The sequence below is a fragment of the Podarcis tiliguerta genome, assembly GCF_965153285.1.
Source record: "Podarcis tiliguerta genome assembly, chromosome: 10".
Taxonomy (NCBI): Eukaryota; Metazoa; Chordata; class Lepidosauria; order Squamata; family Lacertidae; genus Podarcis; species Podarcis tiliguerta.
This window is the reverse complement of record NC_139543.1, coordinates 23539264-23565489: the sequence shown is the minus strand read 5'-3', so window position 1 is coordinate 23565489 and position 26226 is coordinate 23539264. Positions and strand designations below refer to the sequence as shown.

At 42.4% G+C, this 26226-nt stretch overlaps 1 protein-coding gene across 8 annotated transcripts in view; it reads right to left on the bottom strand.

Moving 5' to 3' along the window:
• Window positions 1–26226, bottom strand: part of DOCK4 (dedicator of cytokinesis 4) — a 247223-nt gene that overhangs the window by 24641 nt on the left and 196356 nt on the right. For 4 of the 8 annotated variants that reach the window (XM_083399227.1, XM_083399228.1, XM_083399231.1 and 1 more), the window contains exons 33-39: window positions 21124–21150; window positions 20852–20947; window positions 16524–16584; window positions 11569–11662; window positions 8211–8359; window positions 5234–5320; window positions 3696–3800 (exon numbers count right to left, since the gene is read on the bottom strand). In XM_083399227.1, coding sequence (XP_083255353.1) covers window positions 3696–3800; window positions 5234–5320; window positions 8211–8359; window positions 11569–11662; window positions 16524–16584; window positions 20852–20947; window positions 21124–21150 — 619 coding nt within the window. The remainder of the gene's footprint in view (window positions 1–3695; window positions 3801–5233; window positions 5321–8210; window positions 8360–11568; window positions 11663–16523; window positions 16585–20851; window positions 20948–21123; window positions 21151–26226) is intronic. The other 4 variants (XM_083399233.1, XM_083399234.1, XM_083399229.1 and 1 more) reach the window with 1 other exon arrangement.

Below are 26226 nucleotides of genomic sequence, written 5' to 3'. Positions count from 1 at the left end.
GTAAGATAATTCACAAAGGTGTCTCCTCCCCACCCCACCCCCACTCCAAATTAGAAATAAAAAACACTGAAAGCATTTTCACTGTCATAGTCAAGAAGCTTTGTAATTCCCCTTATTCCATTCCCTTTTTGTCAGACTGTGTGTAGTTTTAGTTATTACATGTAATCACACCTTTTGCACCATGTGATATTCTTCGTGATCATTGCATAAGAGAACAGTTCTTAAAAATACAGATGGTTTTAAGAAGAGAGTGATCTTATTTCCAAACACATAATTTGCAAAAGAAAGCATAAAAACCCGCAACAAACTATAAAGATGAAAATATCCAGCGGTGCTATAGAACTGGGGAAGGAATGTAGCTCTCACTGGCAAAGCATCTGTTCTGCATGCAGAACGTCCCAGGGTTCAACCCCCACAACTCCAGGTAGGGCAGGGAATGTTCCACGTCTGAAATCCTGGACAGCTGCTGCAGCTCAGTATAGTCAATTCTGACCAATGGGCTGATTCGGTACACGGCAGCTCCATATATTCCTCAGAGGACTCTTGTTCTTGGAATGATCTCAGTGCATTTGCAGCTTATTTCTCAAGAGTGCCTTGATTTTCGAACTCCTCCCAAGCCTAACTTGCTTTCCCTCTTCTCAACTGTTTCCCATCTCTTTACCATCGAAATGAAGCAAAACAAAGAAACTCTGTTTTGTAGGTACTGCAAACCCCTCGAGAAAGAGCCGTAAGAAGATAGGAATGCATCTGGGTTAGTTTTCAAGACTAAAAATAACCTCTTAGAGCACTGTGGATATTTTATCTCGTTTTCATTGTAGACTGCTGTTCATGTTTCTAAACTATAAAGGCAAGCCAGACCAGTTGTATATCCCTTATGGGAAATGTATCTTATTTTTCTTTATCAGGGCCTTTACTCAAAGTGCAAAAACTGCACAAAGTAAACAACAATAGCAACACCAACAATTATTTTTACTCCACCCATCTGACTGGGTTGCACTAGCTACTCTGGGCAGCTTCCGACATATATAAAAACAAAATAAGACACAAAACATTAAAAAGCTTCCCTATAGCGGGCTGCCTTCAGATGTCTTCTAAAGGTTATATAGTTACTCATCTCCTTGACAGTAAGACAGTGCACTGGGTTTTAAGGATAGGAAGAGGTCACCACTACTGGGCAGTGATCTGAAGTTACGGGGGGAAGCTCCCCATGTCTTTGAAGGCAAAACATATGGGGCAGCAGTGGAGGCACCAAAGGCAGGAGATGGACATATCTACACGGCGCTAAGTCCACAATGGGTTTTCCTAGGTAGTCAGTGGCTGTGCATCTGCAGTGCTAAATGCAGCAATCCCCTTGCTTCTGCCATGGACCCATGACTCTGCTGTTAAGAGTCTTTTCCTTCAGTTGCCACTTGCTGGCGACAGCCTTTTCTAATGCCTTTCTAGCCATTGTGCCAGATCAGCAGCCACTGCTGGCGCTAGGATCTGGAAGGCTCATGAATGCCTCAATAGTTGTGCTACTGATACTAAAAGATCTCTTTCCACTCCAGTTCCCTGTATCTCAGATCAGTAATGCTCCACTTGCACAAGAACCTCACTAATTCTATATATGACATAATTTCCCTACGTTCAGTGTGTTGTAAATAATATATGCCTTTGGCACTTCCTTTTATATATTTTTTTTCTTGTAGCAAAGCAATTCACTCACTGGGTTTTCCCCCATACATCTTTATGGTGGTTCTCTAGGATTTGATGATACAATTATCTTGAAAACCACCAGACACAAACAATTACCAACTTGACAACTATAGGAGCATGAACCGCGTAGAATTCTTATTATTTACAATCGAACCACTTCACGTTGCTATGGGAGCCGAAAAGATTCCTTGAAGGAGATAAAAATACCACACCTCGAGTAAACCTTGTATTCCTGGAATGGTTTACAAAAGGATTCAGAAATTGGCATTGATCTAAACGTTTGCGTTTGAGGGGCCCTGTAAATTGCTGCAGATGTAATCACTCTGCAAGATTATTACTATTGTTCTCTTTATCACTATTCTTCTTCTTTCATTAGTCCACTGCCTCATATACCTCAAGGGTCTCGAGGCAACTTACATCAATAAAACGGAACGTAGGGAAATATGTACAATAAGACACAAAATTATTAATTGTGCATGAAAATCCAAACATTAAAATCTCCGGTTTCTAGGCTACTTACACTATGCTCCACCATTAAGGCAACCAGCTAAAGAATAACAATGAAATTTCAGCAACAGAAAAGGCATCAGCCATCAAATGCCTGGGAGTAAAGCAAAGTCTTGGCACGGGACCAGAAAGATGACCATGCTTACACCAGACAGGCTATCCTGGAGAGAGCAGTTCACAGCTAGTGGACCACTATGACAAGTTCCTTTGTCCAGTCACCACCCTCTGTACTTTTGCCGCAGGGGCCACTGAGAGGAGGGCCTCTGATGATAACCCGAGGGTAAAGGAGGGTTCATCTGGAGAGAGACATTCTGGAAAGTAATGAGGCCTTGAGCCGTGGAAGGCTTCAAAGGACAAACCCAGCACTTCCAATTGTGCCCAGAAATGTACTGAAAGGCAGTGCAGTCATGCCAGAACCAGTGTTATGATTTCCAACCATCTGGGCCCCATTAGCAATCTGGATGCAGGATTATGCTTCTTTAGTCACATTTGAGCGTCTAACTGGCTTACCATCTCAAGTAACTCAAATTATTTAATACTTCCGTTGTTGTTTATGAACTGACTAATGGAACTACAGAAGGCAAACACTGCAACAAAACCAAATGACTTCTAAGACAACGCCTAAGAGAATATGATGTGTCATGTTACTTTTAGTAAGTGTGGGTGTGGGTGTCTGTATCTGTCTGTCTGTCTGCATATTCCATTGAACTCACACAGCAATGTGGGGACCCCCAACTTTCATATGTGATATGGTGAGAGAACTGAGAGAGCAGCCTACATAAACTAGGTAGGTGGGAAGATGATTGCATGCTCACTTTCCCCTCATAAAAGCTATATATCAGAATCAAAGAGGATAAAATGGAGGGAAGGCATAGCCTCAGTGAAACTAAAGGTTGTTGGAACTTCTTTGATCTTGAAGTTCATGCCAATGACCTGAATGACCACAGGGGAGTGTTCCTCTCCTATTCATTTAAAATGGGGAGGCTTCATGAATCGCAGTTGACCCTGTCCCACACCTTCAAGCTCCTAGATAGTCTGAGCTGCTGTAAGCCTGTTTTCTATATGTTTGGAGGAAGGGCTGTAGCTCAGTGCTAGAGCATCTGTTTTGCATGCAAAAGGTCCCAGATTCAGTCCCCAGCATCTCTAGGTAGCGTTCAGAGAGCTACTGCCAAGTCACCATTGGCAATACTGAGGTAGGTGGACCAATGGTCTGACTCTCTATAAGGTAGTTTCCCAAGCTGCTAAGCAGTGGGAATTAGTGGTATTGATGAAATCAGGAATTTATGTCTGCATGGTGAAGCACGATGACCTTATAGCTGTGTGTGTGTGTGTGTGTGTGTGAGAGAGAGAGAGAGAGAGAGAGAGAGAGAGAGAGACCTTATAGCTGGGGAAAAGAGCATTATTTAGTGCTCTGCTTCAGGCAGCAAAAGATTTTGGGCTAGCTTAGTCATGAATGAAAGAGTGCAATGTAAGTAGATACATTATATACTCACTCGTAAGAAAAAGGGAAACTTTTTCCCATAGAATCCAACTCGGAAAAACTCTGGCTCCAAACGTTGTTGATCCATAATTTTATCATACAAAGAAGCTTCCATCACCTGAGTCAGATCAGATTGAAAATAAACAAATCAGATAAGCAATATCAATAGCTAAAATGCAAGCAAGGTAAACGAGAGTTCCCCAGCCCACATAAAGATACTTGAATGTATCTTTTAACTTATCCGCATTTGCTCAATATACAACTGGATTTGTATAGACAGGAGGACAAATTGAACATGAGGGGTAGCACAGTGTTTGTAGAATTAACGAAAGTGTTACTTAACGATTGTGGTTTAGTGTTCAGAGATTCATCAGTCTAAATATAATCAATGTGGAAGGCAGCATTGTACTGTGGTTTAAAAAATAAATTAGAGTAGAAATAGAGACTAGTATTTAAGTCAATGGTGCTTGGCAAATGCAAAGTACAATCCTGCCTCAACCTGGCACAATGTTTCTTGGCTTGAATTGGCCTGATTCGTGTGTTCTCTTGCCAGGATTTTAAGTACTTAAGAGTTTGGGCATGGCCAGTAGCATTTTTTTACTCCCCCACCCTATGTGATATGGAATAGGTCTGTTGATCAATCTGCTGTTGAAAATGTTGATTTTAGAAGAAGAAGAAGAAGAAGAAGAAGAAGAAGAAGAAGAAGAAGAAGAAGAAGAGTTTGGATTTGATATCCCATTTTATCACTACCCGAAGGAGTCTGAAAGCGGCTAACATTCTCCTTTCCCTTTCTCCCCCACAACAAACACTCTGTGAGGTGAGTGGGGCTGAGAGACTTCAGAGAAGTGTGACTGGCCCAAGGTCACCCAGCAGCTGCATGTGGAGGAGCAGAGACGCGAACCCGGCTCCCCAGATTACGAGTCTACCACTCTTAACCACTACACCACACTGGCTCTCAGTAGAAATGGGAAAAGAAATGCATTGCCACATGTTATTTATACATAACTAGCATAGTGACTATTGTTTGGCTTCCCAGATGAAATTTATTAATGTATATAAATGGTTAGTAGTACTATTCTAAGCCTACGGCGAAATAAGTCCCATTGAGGTTAGAAGGTCTCAGGTAAGTATATATAGGTTTGCAGTCTCAATATACTACAGGAACTACACTGCAATTGCATAGCATTCACAAAAACAACAGAGCATTTGAACCATTTGTAAATGGCTTTAAAATAACATAGAAGTGTGACGGTCTCTGCTTTCCTTTTTTGCAACAATCTGACCCAAGCAAACATGTATGTTAGAATAACAAATGTAGCTTTTCCATTTATTTGCTCTTTCGAGGTATAGCCCTTCCTAGAACAGGGATTGCTAGGTTGTAAGAACCTGTTGTAAAAAAAAGATTAAGTAAAAACAAAACAAAACAAAACATGAGCATCACAGTTTCAGCATGAAAGTTTCAATGGGGAAAATTAAATTGCTGCCTTGCTGACTAAACAAAAGCCAGTTTTATACTGATTCTTAATGGCCAAATATATCTATCTCCATTACCCGCATCTTGCTGAGGTTTCTGTAGTCGTAATAGCTTTCATACTGCTCAGCGATCTTCCTGCATAAGATAATGCCATTCTCCCAGCACTGTAGACAAGCAAGAAAAAAGGCATGTTCGGCAAAGAGAAGGCTCTTAAACGCTTTTTAGTTGTTTCAAACAGAGTTTCAAGTGTCCCAGTTGGCAGTACAATCTAGCATGAACCAGCGCTTTCAGAGAACATTAACCAACAGGCAGAAAACAGCTGCTTATGAGAACTGACAATATGGTATTATAAAGCTTCTTCCTTTTGGGATAGGTGAACTGCACTCACGGGTACTGAGAGCACTTGTCGTACAAAATAAACCTGAATCATCCCTGTATGTCTACTATGCATCAAAATGCATGGCAAAAGAAGTGTCTGGTCATATGACAACAGCAGTCAAAAATAAATTCCACAGCACTGTTCCTAGAATAGGAAGTTTTTTAGGGGGTTAGGTTCTTTTTTTGGTTTCAATTCCACAGCACTATTATTCAAATAAGAACTTTTAGGGTTCTTAAAATCTAGGGCTGTTAAACTTGAGTTCCGCAATTTACTGCCAGTGCTAGTTGTGGGAGAGAACTGTGAGTACATACATTACTATTCAGCTAATGGGTTGGTTCACGCACTACATTAAACCATAGCTTAAAAAAAACACCATGGTTTAACTTACAAAACTGCTTTTGTCCTATCCTACTCCTGGCTGCTGTGCCAGGAAGGAAACAAGCCAGAGCAATGTGTGAACCAAGACTTCTCTCCAAACAAACCATGGCCAATCAAGTTGAGCATCATGCTGTCACAGTGGCCAGTCAGATGCTTATGGAAAAACGCAATAATATATAATATAATAATTTTTTAAAAATTATTTATACCCCGCCCTCCCTGGCCAAGACCAGGCTCAGGGTGGCTAACACCGAATATAAATAGAGTAAAAACATAAAAAACCCCAAGAAACCCCCCAACAAACAGTTGATTAAAATATAAGTTAGAATACAGTTTAAAATGCAGCTTAAAATGCAGCCTCATTTTAGTAGTAGCCTATAGATCAAAGCCAGAAGGGGAGAAAATGTCAAGTATTCACTGGGGCAATCTATCCAAGCTGGTCCTACATGGGCCAGCAAAAAGAGCCAAGGGAAAATTTATATACAAAATCCCATATAAGGGGTTCTATCCAAAAAATAAATGGGGGGAGGGTTAGAATGAGTCCAGCCCAAAGGCCAGGCAGAACAGCTCTGTCTTGCAGGCCCTGTAGAAAGATGTCAAATCCCACAGGGCCCTAGTCTCTTGAGACAGAGCGTTCCACCAGGCCAGGACCAGAGCTAAAAAGGCCCTGGCCCTGGTTGAGACCAATCTAACCTCCTTGGGGCTCGGGACTTCCAAAGTGTTGTTATTTATGGACCTTAAGGTCCTCTGCGGGGCATACCAGGAGAGGCAGTCCCCTAGGTATGAGGGTCCTAGGCCACATAGGGCTTTAAAGGTCAAAACCAGCACCTTAAACCTGACCCTGTACTCCTCCAAGAGCCAGTGCAGCTGGTAAAGCACTGGATGAATGTGGTCCCGTGGCAAGGACCCCGTAAGGAGCCTCGCCACGGCATTCTGCACTCGCTGGAGTTTCTGAGTCAGCTTCAAGGGCATCCCTGCATAGAGCAAATTACAGTAATCAAGCCTGGAGGTGACCATCGCAAGGATCACTGTGGCCAGATTGGGCAGAGAAAGGTAAGGGACCAACTGCAAGAGCTCTCGCCCCTTCTGTGGATTCCAGCAACTGGTATTCAGAAGTATTACTGCCTCCAACAGTTGAGGCAGAACACAGCCATCATGGCTAGCAGCCATCTTGATAGCACATGGGATGTGCTCATCAAGAAACAGACTCCCCAAGGCTTCGTGGCCATTTGAAACATGCAGCATTGCTCTCCTTTGAAAACAACACAACAAAAACTAAATATCCAATCAAAATATGGTCATTAAAATCAAATATATATTCAAATATATATTAAACCGTCGGTTTAAGCAAGCTATGAATGGACTGCTTACAGGCGCAGAATCTGCTTGGATAAATAGGATAATATATACAGTGGTACCTCGGTTTATGAACTTAATCCATTCCGGAAGTCCGTTCTTAAACCAAAACTGTTCTTAAACTGAGTCGCACTTTCCCTAATGAGGCCTCCTGCCGCCGGGGCCTTCCACCATTCGGATTCTGTTCTTAGATCGAGGTAAAGTTCACAACTTCCGGTTTTGCGGAGTTCATAAACCAAATAGCTCATAAACAGGGCTGTTCTTAAACTGAGATACTACTGTATGGACTTTATAGAAAATGTAGTAGGCTATTAACATTTGCATGAGTATTAGGATAACAACACTATACCAATTTATATAAAAATGTATGGGAACATCATATATTGCATTTTTGCACACACACACACACACACACACACACAATAATAAAAATATGTATCTTTGTCATTGTTTTCTCCCCCTCACCTTTCCTTTTTTCCTATATCAAATTATTTCTTTTAATTGAAATCACTTCAATAAAATATAAATATTTAAAAAACAGTCGGTTTAAGCATATGGTTGTATCTCTTAAATGAGATTAAAAACTAGGTGTGCACTGAAATGTTCTATAGAATTGATTAATTCTTGTAGAATCGCAACACTGTAAAGGATGGTGGGTGTCAACTAGCCCAACTCCTTGTTCAATGCAGTCTCCTTAATGCAGGATGAAACCACTGGCCCCTGCTTAAATAACTCCAGAAAAGGCATTTAAGAGGCATAGCAATGTCCAACCTCAGATTTTATATGAGAAATATTTTTTAAAGGACAACTCACTTTGTATAGAAAAGTGTTATTTAATCAATCAGCAGTGCAAAATATATCGACTGCAAACCATGATTAAGAATCAGTTTGGTTTAATAAGAAAACAATCAGAAAACACCACCACCAAAAAACCCACTTACTTTCCCCCTGTCAAAGTTCTGGATGATAGTGAGATGAAGGTATTCTTTGCGCTGCCACTCGGTCTGCATGGGATAGTTCAGAAACTCTCTCAGCGGCCGTTCCGACCATTCCAACAGCTCGTCATACAGCAAGAGCGTGTATGCAGCCTCTGTTGGGTGTTAGAAGTAAACAGGAAGAAAATTTAGTGGGCTCATATTTTCATGACAAATGGCACAGGCAAGCAGAACTGATCATTTCAGCTCTTGCCCGGAAAACACACACTGGAGGAAATATATCTAACAGTTTCATGGGTCAGCCTGCTTAGGGCATCCATGCCAAAGGCTGGTGGACAACGGAAGTATAAATAGAACCAGGGTGCCTGATTCACCTTTGAGGCACACAGATCAACTGGCAGGGTGTGGGTGTGTATCCTCAAATCTGCTGCAGATTCACTAGAATAGATTGGGATAAAGCTTTCCCTCCATCTTGCTCACCGATTGCTGGACTGAACAAGCCCACAGTTGCATTTTCTATGCGCCACTTTCAAAGATACCAGGTGCTGTTCTGCCCACATGAAGATCTTGTGGGCTACCCTTTGCAGAGACGTTGATCTTGCAAGCTTTTAACACGTTGTCCATGTTAATCAGTAGGTTCTTCTTGATGAGAGGCCCAAACACCTGGAATGTCTGGGCAGGTAGCCAGGAGCTACCAACAGTTTGCATTTCCCAGAGAGCCCTCCAACAGCTAGGTACCCTTATCTGTGGTTGCATGCGGACTTCCCACGTGGTGTCATTTTCTTGAAAACCATGCTGCCTTGCTATCAGAGGAGATATTTGATCATTCAAGACTGCCCTATCTTGGAACCTCCAGAGAATAATATTGATAAATTCAGCGGTACCAATTAATTAACTGTTTTGTATTTAGAGCTATATATAGATACAGAGACATACACATGCATGGGCAATGAAGAGATGCCACAGCAACCTCCCATGCAGTCTCTGGCATGCATACTAAAAATGAAAAGAGAAATCTGCAAGCCTCTCGTTTGCTATGATGTAACAAGCAAGTTATGCAAGATGAACTATCTTTCAGAGAACCATTTCTCTTTCATGGCAATATGCCAAAATTCAAAATGATAACAATAGTAAATAAAATCATTCAATTTGGAAAACACACACCATATTACACCTTAAATATTAGTAGTACCAATTAATCCATAGCAGATTTACCCATAAAGCACAGGTTGAAATAATAATGTCATGGGAGTTTGTTTTTAAACAAATCAATAATGCTGTAGCTACATGGCTTTCCAGGGAGATAGAGTCCCACAGATAAGAAGCCACCACTGGAAAAAAGCAAAAAACACAACTGCCCCTGATACCCAACCGTCTGGAGTATATACTTGTATATACTCAACCTGACTCTTCAGGGGGACTGCAGGCCATACACTGATCAGCAGATTTCTCAACCCACCAGATTTCTGTTTTGAATATTACTCATACTAAAGAAACAACTGACAGTTATACAAATCTCCATACAGGAAAACAAATCCCAAGGAAACCTAACCGGAGGAAATCACGCTGTGAAAAGCAATATTCTCTTGGTAGAAGGTCAGAAAGTTTATAAGAAATAAAGACTGCAAATAGATAAATATCAGTCCTCAGAAGGGAGCACACCAGCACACTCTAGGTTACATGTATCAAGCCCTGCCGCTATTTAAGCATCAGCTGCAGACATAGTCTCTTGAAAACACATCCACGATGCTTAGCAACCCAATTTGCAATTGTCACCAAGGAGCAGCATTGGCTGCCAGCTGTTCGAGGGAAGATTTAAACTTGACATTAAAAAGGAGTGGGCTTTGCCAAGAATTATTGGCACGTAACACTGGCCAGGGGAGAGAGAAAAAACAGATACAATCATGCAAAACTAGCAGCATCTATGGATTCCAATTACATCATTTCTCTCCAACAAAGATCGCTAATAATCCTGATATAATAAAATAATAATAATAAAATTATTATTATTATTATTATTATTATTATTATTATTATTATTATATCTATTTATACCCAGCCCATCTGGCTGAGTTTCCCCAGCCACTCTGGGCAGCTTCCAACCAAATATTAAAAACAATACAGCATCAAACATTTTAAACTTCCCGATACAGGGCTGCCTTCAGATGTCTTTAAAAAGTGAAATAGTTGCTTATTTCCTTGACATCTGATGGGAGGGTGTTCCACAGGGCGGGTGCCACTACCAAGAAGGCCCTCTGTCTGGTTCCCTGTAACTTCACTTCTCACAGTGAGGGAATCGCCAGAAGGCCCTTGGAGCTGGACCTCAGTGTCTGGGCTGGACGATGGGGGTGGAGACGCTCCTTCAGGTATACTGGACCGAGGCTGTTTGGGGCTTTAAAGGTCAGCACCAACACTCTGAATAGTGCCTGGAAATGTACAGGGATGGTACGCTTAATGGTAAAATTAAATCACTTTGATTCCAGGGAGCATGTTCTCAATATCAAGGGATGCTGATAAACAAAGCCTGAAATGGGATCATTTCTACTCCATTTCCATTTTTTTAAAAGCAAAGGAAGACCTGGCAAGTAAGTCTGCCAGGAAAAGGTTACTCACTTTCCAAATGAGGACCTGCTGCAGTACAGGTACAAGTGATTACATGTCTCACCTAAAGAGAGGCTCCTATTACACAGGCCTTAATGGTCCTGTTAGCTTTTTATGTTACAGGTTGGTGCCTCAGGTGTTCAGATGCAAGATTTTCAATGCGTCACACTGGAGTTGGAAGGTGCCAAGAGTTCCCTCCCATTTGGTCCTGAGCAAACCAAAGGTTGTTCTTACTCAAGGCAGGCCCATCCATTGAGGAGGCCACCCTAGGCAGCTGGCTTTGGATATCATAAAAAGGCAGAGAATTGTTGAGCTATTTAATATTGTATTTTTTTTACTGCCAGGGAGGGTGGAGGCGTTTGTGGTCTCCCCCCCCCCCCCCAAGTTAAATGACCTTGTATACAAAGTACCTCAACTTGCATGCAGGAAGAGCAGGCACGATTTGTTGCTCTGCCTCAAGCATAATATTTTGGGGGCTTGCTCCTGCTATTACCTCTGCAGTCAAACCATATTTTGCACCCAAATTAGGCACTGAAATCTATAGAGCTTTGGAGATACCACCAACTTGAAGGCATATCTGAGAAGATAAGATCAGTTCCCATGCAGGCGTCCACGACTCTGCCTTGCTATATCCAGCTTTTTCCAAAAAACACAGATGCCAGCTTGAGACATAGAAGGAATTCCTGCACCTATTTATCCCACTAATCTGCATCCGTGTCTCAAAACATATACTGTTGCCAGGATTATTTGGTGAATTGTTTACCTGTGAAGTTTTGTGCTTTAAGGTGCAGATCATACAGTTTATGTATATATCGAATATACATCTCCTCCTTATTCAATTCTGTCTTGTAAAAATTCTGGAATAAAAACACATTGCAATGCAAAATAGTTATAAAAAACAAGGTAGCAACATTATCTATGCCTTTTATCCTATCCCTGATCTTTCTCTCTCTCTTGAAAACCATTCCTTATCAGATACGAGAAAAGCTTTGGAATCAGAAAAGCGTTTTTGTGAAATGTTGTGATGAATCTCAAGCAGTCATTTTAGTCTTTTAAAACAAAAAAAGGTGTTACTTTAAAAAAAGAGGAAAATGTAAAAAAAGATGAAAATGTGTGATAGGTTATATTGGTAACAAAATAAATTGAAACATATGAGTAAGGAGTTGGGAATGGGGTGCAATGATGCTGCAAAATGTACGGTATGTTTTCATAAATCTGCATTGATTCTTATAGGTAATTATTTTCCACGGGTTTGTTTACCTCTGTGCACTGGGTAAAATCTAGCTTCTGTTATACATAGTGTGGGACATCTGCTATACATATCCCTGCTGCTTTTTATTACATACAATGCCAGAATAACTGCCAATTGGTACCTCATTACACATTGATATTAGTACAATGTTGTAAATAGAGAGACTGAGAAAGATAAAGATAGTTAATTTAGTCATCGCTAGTGCTCCAACCTTGAAAATGGAAAAACTTAATTATGATTCACTATTCCTAATCTGTGACAAAATATTTCACAGGAGGCATTACATTTTAAACAATTATCTGTGAATTTCAAACTGATACTTGCTTTTTTCTTCTTCTACTCTTTATATTGTGTTCTTAGTCACTGTGATAAATCAATGAAGCTAGGGTGATGGAGTGTACGTTTTAAAATAAATGTATTTGTATAGTTTTGTATTTAACAAATGTGCATACATTTTAATAATCAGATACTCCTCAAGAAAAGAGCTGTTCAGGGAAACAATACTAAACACCTAATCTGGAGATGCAGCCATTTTGAATACAGATAGTTTAAAACGGCATCTGAGTCTCAGCTAAGTTGGAATGCGAAATCTGTATGGGTCTGGTTTGAATGAGTTTGTACTACCTTTGGACACACTGGATTTTCAAGGATTAGAAAAAATAATGGTTCCTTGAGGCTGAAAGCAGTATACATAGTAGGCTCAAATCACATAGTTGTCCCAAGTGGGACTTATGTATATTGGAATTTATACCTAACTGTTATATCCAGACAAGAACGTTTGGAAGAAAACAAAAATAGGCAAATGTGCCTTGTCTGCGTTGTGGAAAGGATACACTACCACACCAGGTATATCCACTTCTTGCATAGGGATTTGTTCAAATAGGGTCATGGCTTTTTCAGATTTTGTACAGTGAGTTTGCTTTTACATGGATATTCCTCTACAGCAGGCAAATAAACTGTACCAATATTTTAATGTGAATGTGCAGGGTGCTGGTGCACATTGCTAAAAAGGTATTGTTCCATTTCTTCCCTGCTCCTGTCAACACAATCAGAAAACAAGCCAGAGTTTGTTTTTAGCTGTGGTTTAATGTGATGTACAAACTGGATCAAAGACTTGCATGTATGAATCAGCCTTCACAGAAAAAACAAGCATATTTTCTCAGAGATTGTATATGTTAGACACAGCTAGTTCTAACTCTGCAAGAATCAAAGCACAGCACCTCAACTCATTTAGTCCAATCCCATTACAGAGAATGCAGTTGTTTTCTTTGTAGACAAAGTAGTCAATAGCGCTAGTCTGGGCAAAATCATAACATATGAAAATCCCATAGCAAACTCTTCATGGACCACCTTGCCTAGAGGAAAGGGAAGGGGGGATGTAGAAATACATTCAAAGTATGGGTCTAAATGTGTTGAATAGAGTGGTCATGTGTACTGCTAGGCCTCTATTTGAAGACTTATCTATAAATAAGCATTTGCAAATTTCATGCAAATGTGTGTCCTCTTTTGCAATGATACATTTCCTCCTTTTTGGCAATTTGCATATGGCCATCCTAGTTATTTAAATGCTATTTGTCTCTGTAGTCATTCAAAAGACAGATTCTTTCATCCTTCCTCCCAAAGCTGAATGCTTTGAAAGATCAATGACTTATCACTCCATCTGGTGATATTAACAGAAATTTCCCTTTCACATAGGATCTACATCAGACACAAACAGCAATGCAAAGCATCGAAAGCAGCATTGGTGAGAAGAAGCTATGCAGTACCATGTTTGAGTGAAGCAGAACTGCAGAGGTCAAGGACTCTGGTGAAGTGAAATACCACAGGTGTATTCAAAAGGGATTTGCTGGATTGTAAAGCCATGCCTACATGCACATCAGGGGAATCTAATCTGAGGCATGTGGAGACATTTTCGTTAAGTATTGTGAATGGTAAAGTATAGTCCACATTGATGGTTTTCGAGGCAGAGAGATGAAAAGAATAGAGCAGCCTGAGCCCATGGATAAATAAAAAAGAAACAACAACTTGCAATTAAAGTGTCACCAAGGTGACACATTTCTTAACCTGACAAGCTCTTGCTGTTAAGAAAATGGTTAAGAGCCTATTTGGCTCTTCATATAAAAGGCAAAAGTTCAGGCTTCTCAGTAACAGTCTCCACTGAGTTCCTTTACTCCAGCTCCTGTACTCATGGCAAAGAAATTCCTTTTGGATGAAAGATATGTATTTCTGTGGACATTAAGATGCAAACAATGACTTGGAGATTGGAAGGGGCCACCATCTATTTCCGCAATTGGTAAAGCAGCAGTGGTCGGTCTGGATTTGGAACCTCAGACAAAAAAAATTCCCCACTCAGCTCCAAAGTTTACTGGTCCACCATTGGTGGACAAATGGTTTGCAGCCCATTTTCATGGAGCTTTTGGCAGGTTGAAATGTGCACGTGATACGGGCTTATATGGTATTGCTGACATTTGTTATATTAACTGTGCTTAGAAAGATGAGGCAATTTGAATCTCTTTTAGTATTTTAATTTTTGAATGTTTTGAATTTTTCTTGATTTTATTGCTTTATCTTTTTGTAAACCGCTTTAAGGTGTTGTGGTTTGTTTTTTTACAGCCAAGCAGTATGTAAGTTTGAGGAAATAAATAAATTAATGGAGGAGCAATCACACATGTCTACTCAGAAGAAAGCCTCATTGAGTTCACTCAGGTAAGTGTATATGCAAGGAGAGATAGCACCTTTCCAGGGGTGCACCCTGTATTGTGTAAGGCTTGACTTTACTAAGTACAAAGCCTCTCGTCTCTGGCTCTGTGCCGATTGGTAAAAATATTGTTACACGGGCAGACTTTTGCCTGCTAAGTATCCGCTGTAAATGCCATTTTATTTCTGTGGTTTCTGCCTGTAGTTTATTTTCAATGCATCTTAATGCCTTGAATTCAATGTACTTTATTGTGGTGTTTTTAATCATATTTTATGGCATTATGATTTTAAATCATTATAAGCTGCCCTGCATAGTTCCAAGGCACTAGGCAGATTCAGCGGGGGAGCATATTCCTACGCTGCCCAGGGCGGGCACACTCCGGAGGGGGGCTGGGCATGGAGGGTGCCCTCCCAGGCGCGGGATAGCCGTTCGGGTGCATGGAGTGGCGCGAGCGCCCTGCAGCTGGGGGTGGAGCGAGCCGCCAGTGGCGGACATTCGGCGCACTGCCCACCCGTGACTCTGAAACCTCCCCCAGCTGTCAAAATGAAGAGGGAAGGGGTGAATGCCGCTGGTAAAGCGGCACAGCTCCCCTTCCCCCGATGGCTCAGGGTAGGCTTGGGAGTCGCAGGCGGGCGGCATGCCAAATGTCACCCCCTCAGCAATGACATCCGGGGAGGTCCGCCCCCACCGCACCTCCTTCCTCCGCCCCTGAGCAGATTACAAGGGTCAGTAGAAATCTGCATTAAGTAGGAAAATGTTTTTTATATCTGTTAGCCCCCTGCTATTATTGGCTGCTTTTGGTGAGACAAAAATATTAACAGAGGAGACAGCGACCATATCCTCTGACCTGATGCCCTTTGAGGAAGGCTAGGATGGAAATGTGCTTTATTATCATAAGCCACTCTGTGGTCTCATGGGATTAATGGTTGGGCGAAAACCTTACAATTACAGTGATACCTCGGGTTAAGTACTTAATTCGTTCCGGAGGTCTGTACTTAACCTGAAACTGTTCTTAACCTGAGGTACCACTTTAGCTAATGGGGCCTCCTGCTGCTGCCGCGCCCCGGAACACGATTTCTGTTCTCATCCTGAAGCAAAGTTCTTAACCTGAAGCACTATTTCTGGGTTAGCGGAGTCTGTAACCTGAAGCGTATGTAACCCGTGGTACCACTGTACATACATACATCCATACAAATAAAATAGTCATCCAACTAACCTTGAAATAATATAGTTTCCCTAAATCATGCAGAAAGTAAAAAAAAAGGAGGGATATCTCCCACTCTATCACACATTTCTCAGAGAGAAAATCACCCTTTGAAAAATATTATTTCACCTGTAGATGGAAAAAGTTACAGAATTCCCAATCAATTGTAAAAACCAGAAAGGCTTCTGTCCTGAATAAGAAGAAGCAAGGATGTTGGAAGAAGTATCCCTGCTTCCTTTCCTCACTGCCAGCAAAGTAGCATATGTGCTCAGAAGAATCCTCTTGCTTCATTCCCACCTGCCAGCTCATATAATTAGAGACACCCACCCACAACCCAAACCGGGCTGGACGACTATATTTTTCCAGGCTTATCAATATATATTTAAATGCAACATGAATACTTCATGATTCTGTAATAGGTTTTGAATTCATCAATTATGCAGTGGAAAGCGTACTTTTAAATCCCAGTTTGGAAAGTAAGCTATTAAAAACACGCTCCTTATCTAAACATTCGGATCCTTAAAGTGACATAGTTACGATCTCTCAAAAGAAAGAGATACGCACCAGCAAGCTGACCGTGCAGCCAATCTTTTTGCCGTCCACTTCACCCATTTTCATGCAGTCCCTGGAGGGGTTAAAAAAATATTGTTTTAAAAACAGAGCAAATCATGCGCAGAAGAATTAATTATGCATGTTAGATAAGACGATGTATCCAAAATAAATTCTGTTATTAACTGACTCAAATACACTATTTGATTCAAGAATATATGTCAGCTAGTAGTCTCACTATGAAGCCTAATGCAAGATCTCTGAGGACCAAAGCATAGTTCAGGGTAAATCAAACTTAAACTATAAATGCAATAACTGCAAAAATTGCACATCCATCCCATGTCCGTTTCTGCCTTGATTATCTGCCCTTCTTCTGTTGTATAGATCAGGAGCGGGACACTTTTTTTTTTCCTATCAAGGGCCAATGACCTACAGAGAACAAACAATTGCAGGTATGTGGATTAATGTGAGCCAAAGCTCTAGTGTGTTCTGCCCCAGAACCAGCAGGTATTGCTCCAAAATTGTTTTTCGATGCCAGATTTGAGCCCTAAAACACGTGAAGCAATAAAATTCAGAGTGCCTCTGAGAGCCTCCCACTACAACCAGGTGAGACGGTAATCTAAATGTGAAAAGTAAATGAGTTCAGTTATTGGCAGAATAGAGTCATTCCCTATCTGAGTCCAATGCCTCTGGCCAGCCCAGAGATTCAGGCTTCGAGCCTGAGCTGCTCCACAATCAGTGTGAGGAGATGACACCGTGACCCAGGGCAGTGTTTGCACTCCCAGCACTCTAGGCTGCTCCTCCACAGCCAATGAATAGAGCAAAGGAATTAAAAGGATGGAGTTCTGGTTGAACTGCAGGAGTTCAGAACTGGATGAAACAGGGGAATGCCAATTGGTTGCTGTGGAGCAGAGGTGGGGAACCTCAAGTTTGGGGGATAAATGCAGCTCTCCATGCCTCTCTTGGAATCTTTTCCAAGACACATGCTTCCCTAGCCACGACGCATCTACACAGGACGTGGGTGGCGCTGTGGTCTAAACCACTGAGCCTCTTGGGCATGTTGACTGGAAGGTTGGTGGTTCGAATCCCCACAATGGAGTGAGCTCCTATTGCTTTGTCCCAGCTCCTGCCAACCTAGCAGTTCGAAAGCATACAGTGCAAGTAGATAAACAGGCACCGTTGTGGTGGGAAGGTAAACGGCGTTTCCGTGTGCTCTGGTTTCCGTCGCGGTGTCCCGTTGCACCAGAAGCGGTTTAGTCATGCTGGACACACGACCTGAGAAGCTGTCTGTGGACAAACGCCGGCTCCCTCGGCCTGAAAGCGAGATGAGCGCCACAACCCCATAGTCGCCTTTACTGGACTTAACCGTCCAGGGGTCCTTTACCTTTAACACAGGCCATAACCCTCACTGACCATGAATAACACTTTTCATGAGTGCTTTGGCTGGCTGGAATGTGTCCTGGAACTCTGATCATGTTTCTTGCATTCCAGGGTAAAAGACAATGAGGGGTGTGTGTGTGTGTGTGTGTGTTGTTGTTGTTGTTGTTGTTGTTGCCATTCATCTGTCCTGAGAGACAACAGAAGAGTGCACCATCGGGGTCAAACCATTGGAGAGTTTCAGCACCTGCTGTGGTTGTAGAGTCCAATATGGTAGAGACATGTTTCATTGCAGCCGGGGGAAGACAAAGGCGTCTCGTTTCACTGTTACAGATACACTCTCTGTGCTCCTCACAGCAGTCATTTCTCCTCTGATCACTGCTGTGGATGCATGAATGACGGTCTCCAGGCACTGTGATCATCTGCAAGGGATTCCCACACTGTGGGGCTAATGTTGCCAGCCTTCATGTCATGTCTGCAGACATCTTTATAACACAGAATTGGTCTGCCAATAGTTTGGTGCCTGAAGCCACCTCCCTGTAAAGCACAACCTTCGGGATCCTGCTATCTAACACTCAGCGTACATGACCAAGCCAGTGTAGATGTCGCTGAGACAGAAGTGTAAACATGCTGAGAATGTGGGCTTTGAAGAGCACATCTTTGTTTGAGACACTGTCCTGCTATAGGATCCCCAAAATCTTGCTGACACTGAACATATGGAAGGCAATGAGGTGTTGCTCCTGCCCAGTGTAAGTTCCATAAAGCAGTGTGCTCAACACACAAGCCCGGTAGACCTTCATCTTGGTATTGGTCTTTAGCACGACATTATCTCAGCCATTGCTGTAGCTGCCTTGCCAATCTGCTTGTCTAACCTACTGTACAAAAGTAATTTCGACATTTGTTGCTCCACATATTTTTTGCCTCTGACTCTGGCCACCACTGGCACATGTTGTCCGTAAGGTTGCTGAAACAAGAATTCATCCGTTGGGCTGAGAAAGATTCCCCACCCATGCCTTACAACAGGGTTTTCCAAACGGGTTTCCAGCTGCTTTTGGAATACAATTCCCATCATCCCTGAACACTAGTCCTGCTAAGGATGATGGGAGTTGGAGTCCAAAAACATCTGGATACCCAAGTTTGGGAAACCCAGCCCTAGAAGGATACACTGCAGCTTCCATCCTAAATCATCTTTCTAGTTGTCCAAGCTAGTGGAGCTATGATACTAAACAATGGGTCCATGGGCAAGAGTTTGTTCTACCCCTGTCAACTGGAAGACCTAAGTGGTGAGAAGAGATCATCTCCTCCTCTGCAAAGCATCGTATACATGCACTAGTTTTTGTTTGTATGTTTAATAATAATATAAATCCCACCATATATATCCAAGCATCTTTCTGGATCTACACTGTAAATCTTTAATAACCTCACTATCTTATCAAATTGAAAGCAAGGACAATAAATATGGTTCAGATTGTGCTCTTTCAAGGATATGGAGTGAGCTGTTCTGTCGGAGAGAGGGAAGAAGTTTGGAGAAAATGGGAAACTCAATGTATCTGTATCTCCTTTTTGTGCATTATTTAATGAAAATCAATAAAAAATATTGTTATAAAAATGCAAAACCAAAAAGGGGGGGGGGATATGGAGTGAGACTGCCCACAGTCTAAAATTAGAAAGGGGACTGGAATTTAAGATGATCCTGGATTTAGGTTCTGGCAATGAAGATTTCATGCATGGCCTCATCTAAAAACACATGCAGCCCAGCCCTAAGTATGTTGGCATGGAAGTAAGTCCCACTGAGCTGAACAATGCTCGCTCGCAAGTGAATGTTATAGGTAGGAAGAATGCAGCCAATCTTTCTGTGCTCGGTCGCCGCAGTAGAAAGGAGTTATGGTGCAGGGTAGCGATTTGATTCTTGGCTTTGCCATATACCCTCAAGGGGGCCTCAGGCAAGCCTGATTCCTGCCCACCCCACCCCTCAATCTGCAACAAGGATGTGCTGCACAGGGCCACTGCAAAGATTACAATTATATAAAGAACAAATGCACAGCCCAAGATCTTTTGCATTTCTTTGAGAGCAGGCCTTGCAAAGCAAAGATGAGCTGCAATATGCTATTCACCACTCACCCAGTGCCTGGAACTGCTATCAAACTAAACAGACCACCTGCAAGACTCGTACCACCAAAGGAAAACTGGACAGATGTGGACTTTCTTTCTTTCTTTGGATTCAAGTGATCCGTGGCTTACATGAAAAATTTAGACTAGTGCTACCTGCCTCCTACATCTTTCGTCTGCTCTGTCGAGTTGCCATCGTGTTTTCAGGCCACAGATGGCCTCTCTCTATGCCAAATGTGCAGAACCTAAGACAATTCGTCCTCGATTCTTGGCTGTGTCTGTTGCCACAGCTCCTACAGATGTCAAAAGTGAGGAGGGGGTTGCAATGCATTCTGTACAATACCCATCAGAAGATGCACAGTAAGACCCAACCTGACACTGGCAATATGCCTGATGTAATACCAACAGACCTGATGTAATGTGCAGCACAGCTGAGCTGCACATTAGTGCAACATGAGACTGATTTGCACTAGCATAAGAGTCATTCTTAGAGCTGATCTATGCAGAACCACAGAGTTCTACTAATGTTCTGTGATTTATTTATTTTTTGGGGGGGAGAACCTTTTACATAGAAAACTATTGTGTCAGGAAGGTGGTGAGAACTCTTCTTCCTGGCACATAAGCTTTCGACAGGCAAGGATAATTTTGTGGGGGTGGGGTGGGGGAGGCAATCAAACAAACATGTGGCTTACCCCCTTGTACCCTACATTGAATTATGAACTCCTGAAAACTTGGTATCTGATGTTGTGTGTGTGCTTTCATATTCTAGCTAATGATAATTTTCTCGAAGGAATGCTGGCACCAGACTTTCAGACCATGGCATATTTCTTGCTATAAATCATGCAGCAATTGCTCACCTGTAGTCCAGCAGTCTCTCCATAAGACGGGTTACAGTGGCGATTAATGAAACGCCACTTTCTCTCCATGTTTCACGTTCAATTTTCTTCAGCAAGCTGGAAGGAATGAACCCAGGGCAAAATATCAGCATTTATTTTTACCGGTCTCCATAACAACCAATTTATACTCAAAGGTACCCAAAAATGCCTTAGCAGTATCTGCTCATTCACAGATTTTATTATTATTATTATTATTTCCTTCAAACTAAGCACAATTGCAAATATTCTCTTACCTGGGATAAGGACCAAAGAGTGGAATTCTACTCCAGGAAGCATTGACAAGGCAAATTGAATTTTTTTTAGGTTAGCCAACTTCAAGACAACACACACACAGAGAGAAAGCATCCTATTTTCCAAATATATCTCACAACCTTTACACACAGAAGATTCGGGATTTATTGCATGCTCACCCCTTTGTGCTATTCATTAGACCTGTATTTCAACATCAAGAAAAGAAACTGAAGATTTTGTTACCTAGAAGAGAGCATTTCCCATCTCACTGCTTCCCTTTCGATGAGATTTCAAATCTTCTCAATGTAGGATTTTTTCCCCCTCCGTACTTTAGTCGACAGTAGTTCTGCACCCACACAATTTACTGCATTGTAACTGCCACAGGAAAAGCCTTTTCCTGAGGAGAATTTTTTTTCTTTTTTAACCCAAACACTTTCCTTTCGCTTGGTGTTATTTATGCATTTCAATCTCATTCATTTAACTGTTAAATAATTGCTAGCTTCTTGCTGGCATATGTTAGCCAAATGCACCAGGTCAGTTAGAATTGAAAGGTTCTGAGCCCAGCAGTAATATGAAAATATAGAAATAGAACCACTGACAATAATACCAATGAGCAACGGCTAGCATTTGCTTAGTTTCTAAAAATGAGAGGGGCTGGGGGTTGTTCCGGAAGTCCTTTCCCCAAAGCTAGATGCATGCAAGCCTCAGAAGGGCACATGGCATATGCTCACAGAGACTTTGTCCTTCAGGATTGCCTCTCACATTCCAAGGCTGAGCCCTAGAACCCTAGAGCTGCCCAAAGGTGATTCTACAAGCGCTCAAGACCCCATCGCAACTATGCCTTTTGCAGAAGTGTCTTGGGAGAAGCTTTGAAGCGTTTCTGTGTTGATAACACAGGTATCATCCAGGGACGAGTCCCCCTCCCACAAATCATAAACAAGGATTCTGGGTTTTTTAAGGTGTTTTGGGCATTTGTAGATTTGTAGACCTCCTCCTCCCTCTCCTGTGCGCTCGCTTTCTTTCTGTGAAAAACTAGTTGCTCCCCCATTCCAGTTCCCCTGCCTTTGACTGAATCCTGAGGATCTATATAGTCACTGGTATGTATTTTGTAAAAGTGGGGATGTTGGACACATTGGGGCAGGTGAGACAGTCCATTGTCATGCTTGTGTTAGAAAGGGAAACAGACATGGGGATGGTTAAGCCATTCCAAAGCAAGAGCTCTGAAGCACCCGTTTATGTTACTTAGGTCAAAGCACTGCAACCAACACCAGAAACTTATGGAAAGGAGAAGCAAACATACATAAGAGCTATTCACACAACCATCTGAGTGCACAGTGGAGGCATCCACCAGTATATGGAAATCCAGTTGTACATACCAACTCCCAAGTGTAGAATTTGACTTCCACCACCCGTTGAAAAGTGCTAATTCTCTGGCAACGACTGGCTCACCATGGGTTGGGAGCTACCATGTGCAAACTTTTCAAACATGCTCCCCACAACTGCCACATACCCAAGGGCTTTTAAATAGCCCTTGGATAACCCAAAGCTATGTTGGGCTACCCTTTGCGCTTAATGACTCTACAATGTCAGCAATTGGCAGTTTGGACCAGCCTAACATTCCTCAAAAACCTGGTCCCAAGACCCGCAATGAGTAATTATTTAACAGATTTATAAACTGCATAATTGTCTAAGACCATTGAAGTTGTGAGCAGGATAAAAGCAGGATAAAACACCAAGTCCAATTTCCCCTCAAGGAAAGCCTTCTTGAATAATAATAATAATAAATGTCATTATATATGGAAATAATCTGGTCTGGACTTTGATGCCTTTGTGGCTTATTCTTTGTAGCTTCATAACCTTGATTCTCTCTGTTACTCTTATTTTTATTTTGTTTTTACTGTGGTGACTGAATGCTAAAACTAATAAATTCCTCATTGAAGATAAATATATTCAATAGGCACCTAAATACCATCTTGTTAAGTGCCTGTCTAATTTCAGCTGGGAATTCATTCCAGAGGGCTGGAGCTACAACACTAAAGGCCCAATTGCTGGTGCAAACTAAGCACTCCTCCATCGGAGGAGAAAATATACTGGACAGAAATATACAGGGCAAAGTTGTCCTTTAGGAAGAATTCAGAATAGTATGCTAAGAAGATGTATGAGGTATTTGACTGCTGAGCTGTGAGTTTATCCTTCCACTTCCTGCAGCTAACAGAAAGCTAATAATAGAAGTGTATTCCTTGGATGGTGGAAAAAAGTTTATGTTCCTTTACATTTTGTATGAGACACACACTACCCAGTTGCCTATAATAATAATAATTTATTATTTATACCCCTCCTATCTGGCTGGGTTTTCCTAGCCACTCTGGTTGGCTCCCAGCAGAATATTAAAAACACAATAAAACATCAAACATTCAAAACTTCCCTAAGCAGGGCTTCCTTCAGATGTCTTCTAAAAGTCAGATTGTTGTTTATTTCCTTGACATCTGATGGGAGGGCGTTCCACAGGGAGGATGCCACCACCTAGAAGGCCCTCTGCCTGGTTCCCTGTAACCTCACTTCTTGCAGTGAGGGAACTGCCATGAGGCCCTTGGAGATGGACCACAGTATCCAGACTGAAAGATGGGGGTGGAGACGCTCCTTCAGGTATACTGGGCCAAGGCCGTTTACGGCTTTAAACGTCAGCACCAACACTTTGAATTGTGCTCAGAAACATACTGGGAGCCAATGAAGGTCTTTCAGAACCAGTGTTATATGGTCTCGGCGGCCACTCCCAGTCACCAGTCTAGCTGCCGCATTCTGGATTAGTTGTAATTTCAGGGTCACCCTCAAAGGCAGCCCCACGTAGAGCGCACTGCAGTAGTCCAAAACTATATTTGAATGGTACTTGACCCGGATAGCCCTTCAAATAGAGGACATTTCTCAGGCAGCTTTACAGATAGAGAACTATTCCCTGCATAGTAGGACATATGGCCAACCTAACTGTCAAACTTGCACATCCTATGCAACACCTCGAACTATACTGCCCTGACATGTCTGCACTGAGGGAAGGAAAACATTGTTCATGTTGTTGCAGTCCAAATTATTTTTAGGTCACACTTCAGCTTGCTTACACATAGCTCTTGATTCCATAATCAAGTGATGGCCAGTTCCACTCCTGTATGCCATACATTTGAGGGAGATGCCCATGTCCTGGAAAGCTGAAGCCAATGCCAGCTACCTGCCATACATCCCTGTGGGTTTAGATGGATATATTTCCCCTTCAGACAGAACAGGGTTTGCCTGGAGACCTCCAGGAAACACATCTGCACAAAGCCTGAAATAGCCCTTGAGTCACTGGTGGAGGAAGAGGTGTGTGGGAGGAGCGCACCACCCCTGGCAGCGCAATCCTGGTGGGGTGCCATCACGGCTGTTCCCCCACCTGCGCTGGGCACCACGCCCCTGCAGGCGGTATGCCCCGCCCCCAGGACGCACGCCACGCCCCCGTCTGCTCTCCATCCCCCAGTGCTGGAGCATGAAGCTCCACCACTGCCTTGAGTGACATAAATTAGGGTACCAAAAGGTTGGGCTTCATCTATTTTAACGTATTCAGGAAAACGAACTGGATTCATGCAGAAGTGCTGAGGGGATTAGGAAATTGTGCCGAAGGAAAACGTTCTCTCGCCTGGAGGTTTCTCCCCTGCCAAATATCAAAGACTTGCTGAAGGTGAGGAAACATCTCAAAATGAGAGCGGCTATAATCTCTCAGAAGTGATATGGATTAGCCAATTTAAATAGAGGCTTACTTTCAGTTTATATTTTTTGCATCCAGTATATCATGTGGTTGGTTCTTCCTCCCTCCCTCCCTCCCTTCCTCCCTCCCTCCCACCCACCAGGAATTCGTGCAACCCCTTTGCATCGCAGACATTTCAAAGATAATGCACAAAGCAAACATTCCTGACAAGAGAGCCTCTCAAAAACAAGCCTCCACTTCCTCAGGCAGTATCTTGATAGGAAGTAAGAAGGGTATTCCAGCTAAGCTGGCGTTCTCTCCTGCATACCGCGAAGCAGAAACCCTTCTGCATGCTTTACTGTAAACTTTTATTCCATCTTCCTTTGATCCTTCTCCAGAGGCCTGTTTGCTTTCCAAACACCCAGAATGGTGCTTCTTTAACCTGGAGCTAGATTGCCAGCATTCAGCAACAATCCTTGCTTGGCACTGGTATAGAGTTATGTAAAAAAAAATTTAAAAGATATAGTTTGAAAAACCAAGAGTGGCTCCTTGTGCATGTATTGTAGTGGTTGGATGGCCATCTGTCATGGATGCTTTAGCTGAGATTCCTGCATTGAAGGGGGTTGGACTAGATGATGCTTGGGGTCCCTTCCTATTCTAAGATTCTACAATTCTATGATTGAGGCAACAGAAACTGTCTCAGGGGTAGTGGGTGCATCATCATCATCATCATCATCATCATCATAGGAAATGTGCTTGCTTATGGGCTGTTTGTGGGGTATCTGTGCTAAATCTTAACAAGCAACAATGGCTGCTGTTGCTGAATGCCAAGTCGGTAAGACCTCCCTCATCCATGATTTGATTATGAATCACTCTGTAACCCTGAGGCCTGGGTGGTGGAACAGGGTGGAATTGGTCTCACCCAGCTGTGTCCATGGCACGTGGGTACAGTGGTACCTCGGGTTACAGATGCTTCAGGTTACAGACACTTCAGGTTACAGACTCCGCTAACCCAGAAATAGTACCTCGGGTTAAGAACTGTACCTCAGGATGATAACAGAAATTGTGCAGCAGCGGTGTGGCAGCACTGGGAGGCCCCATTAGCTAAAGTGGTACCTCAGGTTAAGAACAGTTTCAGGTTAAGAACGGACTTCCAGAACGAATTAAGTTCTTAACTCGAGGTACCACTGTACTAGGTGCAGAATCAGGGCACAATTGAGAGTTGGGGAGGGTAAATTGCTGTGGTCTATGCAGATTCTTTCTCTCTTTCCAAGCTCTCTGTCCAGGTTTTTTTTTGTTGGGGGGGGCACTGATTGTGAGTTTCTGGCACTGGGCAATTGGGACAGATTAGAGATTCTGCTGGTTTACCACTTGCCTTGCTGACCTTTCAAAG